The 10,170-nt window shown below is 30.6% G+C and overlaps 1 protein-coding gene across 1 annotated transcript; it reads right to left on the reverse strand.

Moving 5' to 3' along the window:
• Positions 1-3,144: 3,144 nt before the first annotated feature.
• On the reverse strand, positions 3,145-9,547 carry LOC134707053 (uncharacterized). The gene is made up of 3 exons (XM_063566536.1): positions 9,326-9,547; positions 4,511-4,669; positions 3,145-3,686 (listed from the first exon to the last, which is right to left on the reverse strand). The coding sequence occupies exons 1-3, from the start codon at positions 9,399-9,401 to the stop codon at positions 3,430-3,432; spliced, it is 492 nt and encodes a 163-aa protein (XP_063422606.1). The 5' UTR covers positions 9,402-9,547; the 3' UTR covers positions 3,145-3,429.
• Positions 9,548-10,170: the final 623 nt, after the last annotated feature.

Genomic DNA, 10,170 nt, shown 5'->3' on the forward strand with positions numbered 1-10,170 from the left:
TTGCGGATTATTTTGGCATCTTTCTGATCACCCGAGATCACCCCTAGCTTTTGGTGGGGTGCGTGTTGTTTATTCTTTAGTTTTCTATGTTGTGTCATGTGTACTATTGTTTTTCCGTTTGTCTTTTTCATTTTTAGTCATGGCGTTGTCAGTTTGTTTTTAGAGTTATGAGTTTGACTGTCCCTTTGGTATCTTTCGTCCCTCCTTTCTGTACTTGTGTGGTTTTTTTATTGAACCTTATTCATGTTATTTTTTGAAAGGTTTGTTATTTCACTGATCGAGATAAAAGGCGTAAATTGAAATCTGAAAATCCCAAAATCCTGTCAATAAGAAACTTAAGAATACTGATCACTTTCCCTTTATGTACCATTTTTGACATTTTTGTTCACTATTAACAAAATAGGCCGCATTGTATCCTAAAGCAATAAACTTTTAGCGTATACTGCCATTTATATATTAAAATGCATTGCGGATTATTTTGGCATCTTTCTGATCACCCGAGATCACCCCTAGCTTTTGGTGGGGTGCGTGTTGTTTATTCTTTAGTTTTCTATGTTGTGTCATGTGTACTATTGTTTTTCCGTTTGTCTTTTTCATTTTTAGTCATGGCGTTGTCAGTTTGTTTTTAGAGTTATGAGTTTGACTGTCCCTTTGGTATCTTTTGTCCCTCTTTTCTGTACTTGTGTGGGTTTTTTTTATTGAACCTTATTCATGTTATTTTTTGAAAGGTTTGTTATTTCACTGATCGAGATAAAAGGCGTAAATTGAAATCTCAAAATCCCAAAATCCTGACAAGACAAGTGCAAACAAATGCAAGTACATAAGTGGTTGTCTTTAACTATATATCATTTCCTCATTTTACCCTGTAGGTAATTTTATGTTGATTGCAGAACTCTTCTATAGATTGAAGCGTAAGACATACTATACATCAAACATGCATAAAACGACCGCCTTTTGAACCAGAAAAAAACTAACCTTGAACAAATGTGACTTTTGAAATAGGGCTTAATAAGAATCGGTATTAATTCAGCAAAACTTTACAAACAGTGTAACCTGAAAAAGACAGGTTTTCGATTTAAATCATATTGATTGTCATCGGGTGGCATCACAGAATGCAAGACAATTAAGAGCTTGCACTTTCTACTAATACTTAAAAACGTCATCAGTGTCTGAGCAAAAAGTTGATTAACAGGGTTATGTCAAAGAACGCCTTGTCCTGTTTTGACAAAAAAAATCATCGGAAAATACTTAGACCTAGCTGATGAATATTGCATATCAACTTCACAAAAGAAATATGATTGCCTTTAAATAAAGATTCTATGTACTGACGTTTGCTTATCATCTTAATTACGTGTTATAAGTCAGCTCCTTGGTCTTGACATGATTAGCAGATACATGTTATGGTCATTTTTATAAAATACCGTTTGCAAAAGTATGAATTATTCGAAATACTATTGATTTGTTTACCCCCGGCAAAGATTACCTTAGCCGTATTTGGCATAACTTTTTGGGAATTTTGGGTCCTCAATGCTCATCAACTTTGTACTTGTTTTGGCTTTCTAAATATTTTACATACTTTTGGTGTTCTCATTTTTTATGCTGGAATTGGATCAATATTGCAAGCATTTCAAAGTAGTATTGCAACCGTAAATTTAAGAATGTCTTCACTTAAAAAGTTGTTGGCAATAAAATAAAACAAGTATATATACATCATTAAACAGTAAGGAAAAAAAACAAAGCTAAAATTTCATATAAAACCAAGTTTAATCCACCAATTTCTAAATAAGAAAATGCCTCTACCAAGTCAGGAATGTCACAGTTGTTATAAATTTGTTTCATGTGATTTTGCCATTTGATTACGGACTTTTCGTTTTGAATTATCCTCGGAGTTCGGTATTTTTAGTTATTTTATTTTATCATACAATTCTCGTATTAATTTGAAACTTGTCGATTTAATCGTAATATATTAGATTACGTAATCTAACTTGTGCTTTTTATCCTATTTGAAACATAACACAAATTAGATTCTTTGAAAGAATGAACACATTGGTCATTTTCTTGGTAGATCTTTTACTTTTAAAATACCTTCAATATATTATTCTGCATTAAAATACTAAAATGGGCGTCGTCATTGTGATTTGTTTGTTTTTAATAGACATATATTACCACATGCATCTCATCCTACGCATTGAATATTTAGAACAAATTTAAAGAGAAATTAACTTTCAGATTTGGAAAATCCCACCTGTAATAAATTTAAAATGTAAAATATATAATCCGGGTGAATTATTATAATTTTTGTAGTTTGTTTATAATATATACAGCTATTATATAAATTAATAGACTATAAGACGTATTTCTCGATACACTTAGCTACGACAAAAAAAAATATTATATACTACTCATCATCTCGGTTTGAGTGTTCAGACTTCGACACACTTGAGGATTTTGACATATTTCCTACAACCTTACTTATGATATTTAGCTGTATGTTAACTCCAACCAGGGTGACTTAGAACATCCGTGTGTTCATATTCATCTTTAAATTACAAAATAACCTTGCCTCTATTTCATTGCCATATGTAAAAAAAATTAAATCAACATCCAGTAATTTAAAACAGAAGAGCTGAAATATGACAAACATTAAAAGATAAAATATTGAATATGAAATATGAAACGCAACACAATTTAAAACATATCTCAATGATTTGATAAGTAATATTATCGAATTAGTTGGTACACAAAACTAATCATTCTCACAGAAAAAGGCGTATTGGTTTGACGACTATAAAGTGTAAATAAGTCGATAAAATCAAACGAGATCTATTGGAACTTAAGCAAAAGTGTGCGAAACATTTGTAAATATCAAATAGGGAAACTGTATGTATAGTTAGACGTCTGCTTGATTCGACTTGAATGGGTGGAGTGTTCAGACAGCAACTGAGCAAAGATGAAATATTGAATTAGGCAGAAATTTGACCTTCAAACGGTTCAAATATGTAGGCCTCTAGCATCCCTGAAGATACATTGATTGTCAATTTGCGCATTTGGTGCAGCAAAGTTGGTACCGTTTATGTTATTACTATAGACGCTGATAAATAGCATATACGTCATTAGAGCTCATACCAATTTAACAAAAATAAAAACATTTACATCATTTTAAAAAGATATCTATATACATGCATTATATTTGACACCTATTTATCAGTTTCAAGGCTTGGGCGCTTCGAAAGCAGTGAATGCCTAGACTCGTTTAGTCCAAGAGATTTTAATTTACATGTGATTCTGCTAAGCTCTACTTCTGGGAAATCAAATTGTCAATTCAAATATATCTATGTCTAGTGAATGGAATGCACATAACTTCCTACAATGTATTTGGTAACTGCACACGAATTGAATAAACATAACTTGTCATTATATCGGTATCAATCAAACAAAACAAGAGTTAAATACTATTAATACTACACTTGCTAAAATAGATATTATTGTTGGTAGTGTTTCAGTTGCACCATTCGTATTCTTTGGTGGTTTACTGATATTAAGACTGTTACAAACTGCATTTCCAACACCTGAACACTGATATTGACAAACAATATTGTGAGAATTTTCAGTGCAACAGTTGTCACCACAGTCGATCACCTCCGGGGCTCTACATGCTCGGTCAGCAGACCATACCCTGTGTTTGCCTAAAAGAAGTAGAATAGATAATGGTTTATTCATTTGAGACTAGAAAAGTAAAAAAATCCTATTATTAATAATCGATATTTTTTTCGACATAATTGCATGCAGTTTAATATACATATCAACCGAGTACTTCACTTCTACCTTGAAAATACAAACGTTGTTTTATTATAATATATTGTGTCTGATTTGTTTGAGTTTTTGATTTTGCCATTTTATGAAAAGACTTTCTGTTTGAATTTTCGTTGGAGTTCGGTGTTTTTGTTATTTGACTTTTTTATGAAAAAAAAAATAAGGAAATATTTGTAACTAAGGAATATATCTCCCGTAGGCACATATTCTTTGTACGGGATTGACAATACTAATGGTCCTTTTCAGTGATATCATCAATTGTAAAATATGACCATTTGTATAATGTTTTGGATTTAAAAAAAAATTGTGGCCTCGATCATCATTGAAGATATTATATGCCAAAATACGCATCTAATGGAGTAAATTAATTCCGTTTAATATTTAATGTTACCATTGAATCGAGTGAATGCTTCCTACTTTCATCACTAATTAGTTCATTAGATGAGTAGGAAGAATTCACCACTGGGGGCACATGAGCTCACAACTACTTTCTGGCCGGTTCGCATTGCTTAATCGTTAGTTTTCTGTGTAGTGTTTCGTCGAAATTTTTTTTATCCTTTCGACTTTTTCTTATTTGACATTATAATTGTCTGTATTATTTTTTTTTTCACAATTTTGTTATATCTGGTTTTCAGATTCATTTTTTGTATCTTTTATTTATTGTTTATTGCATGAAACAACTTAAATAATTACATACCTAGTTCGTAAATAACTTTAGTAATACAAAGTCCATTTGGACATTGTATTATTGGAGTACCCATCGTGACGTTCCATGGCTCAGTTATACAATCATAGTGAAGCATGGGATTTCCAGTTATTGAATAAGAACAAGAATAGCACTGTAAAGCTTCAATTTCTAAAAAGAAAACACATAAATATATATCAAGGGAAATTAAGGAATTTTACATATGCAAATGTAAGAATTTCATACATTAAATATCTTCATATATATACAGATTTTCTCAAATTGTTTTATTAACAAAAAATATTTATTATTAACCAAACAAATTTATTAAAAAGCATATTTATTATCAAAACATATTTTATATTAACAAAACATATTGAAAGAAATATTTATCAGTACAATATAATATATCAAGATAAATAGCTATAAGATGAAGCATTTATCTTATGATATACATATTTGAGAGTAAGGATACATCAATAGGTAAAATGCTAACTAAAAGTGGTTAACAAGTTTTAAAGACAAATATATATATATAATTAAAAAATAGATAGCGCAAAACACAGTTATTTCGAAGTGCATTTCTTTAAGACAATAATATCATATTTTAAAAAATGCACTTGCTCTCTCTCTCTCAAAAAGATTTTTACCGTGTATTGTACTAATATTGGGACACATAACATCAAAAATACACAAAAGTGTACTATCTTCAACTCAAAATATGGTCAACTCTACGTTAAGGGGGTATCAAATTCAGTTTGACTGAACTTATTTAACTGGACCAAATAATCACCTTAAACAAAATTCAGCACCCAAATACTTTAAACATGTAATCTTATCCCCTTACTTCTAATATTTCAGGATTAAATTATAAAGGCATGAATTTGGAAAGTGTATATACTGTCCACACTAGGGACTATATTTAAAGACAAAAAAACTGTGTCCTCTGACGAGTACTATAAATGAAGTAATTTAAAATAAATATTTTTCAACAGGCTAAACACACCTAAATATTTGAACAGAGTCATCAAATATCGTGATAACAGTTAAATACCAGTGTTTTACTGATGTTCTCTGTGTTTGGGAAAACAGTTTTAAGGTAACTATTTTCTTAGGTTATTTTTTTTATTTTGCAAAACAATCACAAGGTAAAATGCACAAATAACCTTTAGCTAAACAATATATAAAATCCAGCTCAAGCTTTAAATTCCTATCTTTACAGGGAGATAGTTTTAGCATATATTCTCAATGATTTAAAAAGTTCATATGATTGTTTAGTCAATTGAAAATTAATCAAATCTAAGTTATGAAAAAATGTTATACGAGCGAACTAACTACCGGACTAATGACATACTCGGGTATTTACATTCCAACAAAAAAGGGATCGACTGACTTGCATTACGAATAATACGAAAATGTACAATTTGATGCATCATTTCCATATTATTATGTCACAGGTTTTCGGCATAACAATTAAATACTAAGTATAGATATTAACTGCATGAGCCTGACATAAGTCTCCAGTCATAACAAGTATTTGATAAATCACATAGTCTCTGATTCTTCGTAAATGTATATACAGGTTTTATTATCATTTAACAATAGACGTTCCTTTAAAGTTATATGAAACTTCTTATTAAAAAAAAAGTTAAATATGTAGTAAACTTGAATGGGAGCTTTACTATAAAACCAGTTATGTACGCCGATTGTATCGTAAAATAAAATTTACGAGACATTATTATTTGATTTCGTTCAAATCCTAGAACAAAGAGTTTTCTTAAAATTTGGGGTTTTTTTTCTTTTCTATTCATTATCGAAAATTTGACACAGGGCATCAATTAGGAATTCCATACTATACCTACATATAGATTTTTGTTGAAAATTAATTCAAGCACATACAGATGAATATCTCATTCTGTTTACATTTTAACGAAAAATTTCTAAAAGTTTTTACCCAATCTTCCTCCAATTTTCAAATGCCGGAAATTTGAAATGATCGGATAAATTCATGATTATTAAAATTCTATCTCAAAATGACATTTCTCAAACTTTTTTTAAAAATTTATCCAAAACGTTCTTTACCTTTGGTCCCCGAGGGTATCACCAGCCCAGCAGTAGTCCGCACTTCAGTGTTGACATGAATATCAATTATATAATCATTTTCATAAACTTCCTGTTTTCAAAACTTCGAATTTTTCGAAAAACTAAGGATTTTTTTTTATCCCAGGCAAAGCCTTAGCCGTATTTGGCACAACCTTTTTGGAATTTGGATCCTCAATGCTCTACAACTTTGAACTTGTTTGGCTTTATAATTATTTTGATATGAGCGTCACTGGTGAGTCTTATGTAGACGAAACGCGCGTCTGGCGTACTAAATTATAACCATGGTGCCTTTGATAACTATTCTTCCTCTTTTGATTTAAAAAAGGAAAATGATTTTCCTTTTATAGATAAAGTTACTGTTCATAAAAAACATTGATATCAAATAAGACAATCCTGACATTAAAATACCACCTAAAATGTAAGACGACGGACAGACAGACAGCAATTGATATAGGGCACCACGAATTAGTCGGTGTGATCTTATTGTTATAGCCTAACAGTAATATTACAAACAAAAGTGAACCGAAAGAAGTCGTTAAATTTCAGTCTTTTGCTGTAAGCCTACCAATAACATTTATAAATTTTCATTTTCAAAAGTTTTTCAACATTTACATTAAGAAGTTGTTCAATGACAATTAAGCGACATCAGATCTTTGACGATCCTTTTCACGATCACAACAAAGTGGTACTCGATCTTTCACGATCCTCAATTTAGAATTTAATGAAATATTCAAATGTTGTCTACGATTTTGATTGAACTATTACAAAATACAAAAGATATTTGTTTTCATGTTTAAGGTCATTGATTTTTTAGCGAGCATTCTGTCTTTTTATTTTTATTTTTGTAAAAAACGAAGATCTTTTTTAAGATCACTTTTACCTGTGACGTCATTGTGAAGCGTAGCGTTATTCTGTAGGTGACAATGCAAGTATAATTTGTACTGTTTTATATATGTGCTTTCGTTTTTGTTTTTACGTGTTTATTTTTATTATGTGGTAAGTCACCACTTCGGTGTTGACATGAACATCAAGTATGTGGTCATTTTTTATAATTCCACTGCTTGCAAAAGTAAGAATTATTCTAAATACTAAGGATTTGCTTATCCTAGGCATAGATAGCTCTTAGTCATATTTGGAACCACTTTTTAGAATTTTGGGTCACCGATTATCTTCAGCTTTGTACTTGTTTGGCGTTCTTTACTATTTTGTGTGAGCGTCAGTTGTGGGTCTATCTACACGAAACGCAAGTATCATGGGGTGTATTAAATTATAAGCCTTGTACCTTTGATAACTATTAACATGTCGAAATGTCCTATTGTAATGTTTATTTGTGTATTTTCTTGTCCTGAATATTCTTGCATTTATTTGTACTGTAGTCCTGTCATGTAATGTTGTCATTTTTAATATTTAACATTGCCATAAAAGCGCGAGGTTTGGCTAACACCAAAACCAGGTTCAACCCACCATTCTTTTCTTAAAATGTCCTTTACAAAAAATGAGGGGGGAAAAGAAAATGGCGATTGTTATATTATAGTTCGTTTCTGTGTATTTACATATAAGGGTTGTGTCGTAGTTCTCCTCTTATATTTGATGTGTTTCCTTCAGTTTTAGTTTATAACCCGGATTTGGTTTTTTTTTCAATCAATAATGAATTTCGAACAGCGGTATACTACTGTTGCCTTTATAAAGCTCTGATTTTCTCAGTTACTGATTATACTGTTGAACCATCTTGACAAACATTTTTTTTCAAATTTATCCTTATAATTTAATAAACTCGATTGTCTACAATGAACTTGCATGTGTCTCCTTGATAAGATTTCCTGTACGATATCATAATATTAAAAGATCAAGATTTATATTTTGAACTCTTCTGTCCTTGGGTATCAATCTACATGTTTGTGTTTATTTATTCAATAATTTTATGGATTAAACAGCAAAGAGAAAACTTGTAGTTGTTCCTTACTAAGAACTCCTTCACGCATGTCCTGCTTACTAGTGTAGCTGAATTGAAATTAAAAAAAATATCCGAATGGCATGTCATGTATTTGTACATGGTGTTTGATTATTTATTTATTCAAGGACATCGTGTTGTTTTAAATCGGTGTCTATGTGTTCTCGAATACTTACGATCTTTCTGTACTAGAGGACTAGATCAAATATTTAAATGTTCAAACTATATAATTGACAATTTCCTCTTTCAATGTGTTAAAATATCATATTCTGTTTGACAAGTAATAGTTTACTATAGTAATAATCATAGTTTGCGCCTAACAAATAAGACATCATTTTAATTGGGATAGGAAAACAAATGAACCTTAACAAATTCCTTTCATTTATTGTCTTTGTCAATTCGTGTGGTATTGAATATGACCAGGGGGACTTGTTTATTTTATATATATGAAAACTACATATTATTATTTTTTGGTGACGTCGAGTCCATCTTATTGTAAATTGAATTACGCAACTGTTTCGGTTAATTCTTGTCAACAAAACGGCCATTTCACCCCAATCTGAGGCATAAACTAAGAATAAACTAAAGAACAATTTTCAACAAAAATTTGATGTATAACGTACACAGCGAAGTTCATCATTGAATGTGTTCAAAAGAAGAAAATAAATAAATTTACATTTACAAATAATTAATTATGTAAAAGGTGTTTCATCATATACATGGTGTTCATTTTTAAAATGATTTATTTCATCCATCACATAACACTTTCTTACCTGTAAGGTGACAAATAAGTAAAAGGCAGCCTGTTAAGAATTTCATAATCGTTACAGATTTGTTGAATAGATCCATAATTATGCTTTAGGTGACTGAATTGTCGTATTCCGGAAATGATGGCCCTTGATGATTAACGAATCGAAACAAAGTTAACACAGGTACGCCATATTTCACCTGTAGTCATCATAAGTATTTGTATGTTTTTTTGTTTTTTTTTTATTTTGACGAGAGACAATTAATTGTTAATCTGACTTATGATCGATGACAACATGTAAATTGTCGTATCGTTGATAAGCGCTGGGACATGGACCTATTTGTCTTTTCTCTTTCTTTTTTTCGCACTTTTTAAATTCAAATGTCTATAATAGTTCAACATAATTTTCGTATTCCTTTTCCTATGTTTTTTTGTTATTGCTTTAATCCAAGGTGCGAATAAAGATTGTTCATGTTCATTGTATCGCATGTCATGATTGCACCATTATAGAGTATAAGTATCTATACTAAGAATAATGAGATGTGGTAAAAAAAAACTATGATTAACAAGGAGAAAAATATCCACCTAAGTACCAAAGTGCAAATGAGGTGGATGTAGGCAAGAATTGGCAACGTACGACCTTCTTAACTGGAACAGAGGTGTAACCGGCAGTATGTGTATGTTTACGTTTTGAAAATATTTATAATTTGAAAATAATTGATTCGAAGATATGTTTTAACACATTTCAAATAGACTGTGACTTTTTAACATTGATTCGAAAATAAGGAGTAGACACTTAATGAATGCGGCGTCTTTTTAGCGAATTTCCCCATATATTTTAGCAAATGCAGAAGTAAGCTTTCTGCCGTG

Source organism: Mytilus trossulus, chromosome 2 (assembly GCF_036588685.1).
Source record: "Mytilus trossulus isolate FHL-02 chromosome 2, PNRI_Mtr1.1.1.hap1, whole genome shotgun sequence".
In the NCBI taxonomy this organism is placed as follows: domain Eukaryota; kingdom Metazoa; phylum Mollusca; class Bivalvia; order Mytilida; family Mytilidae; genus Mytilus; species Mytilus trossulus.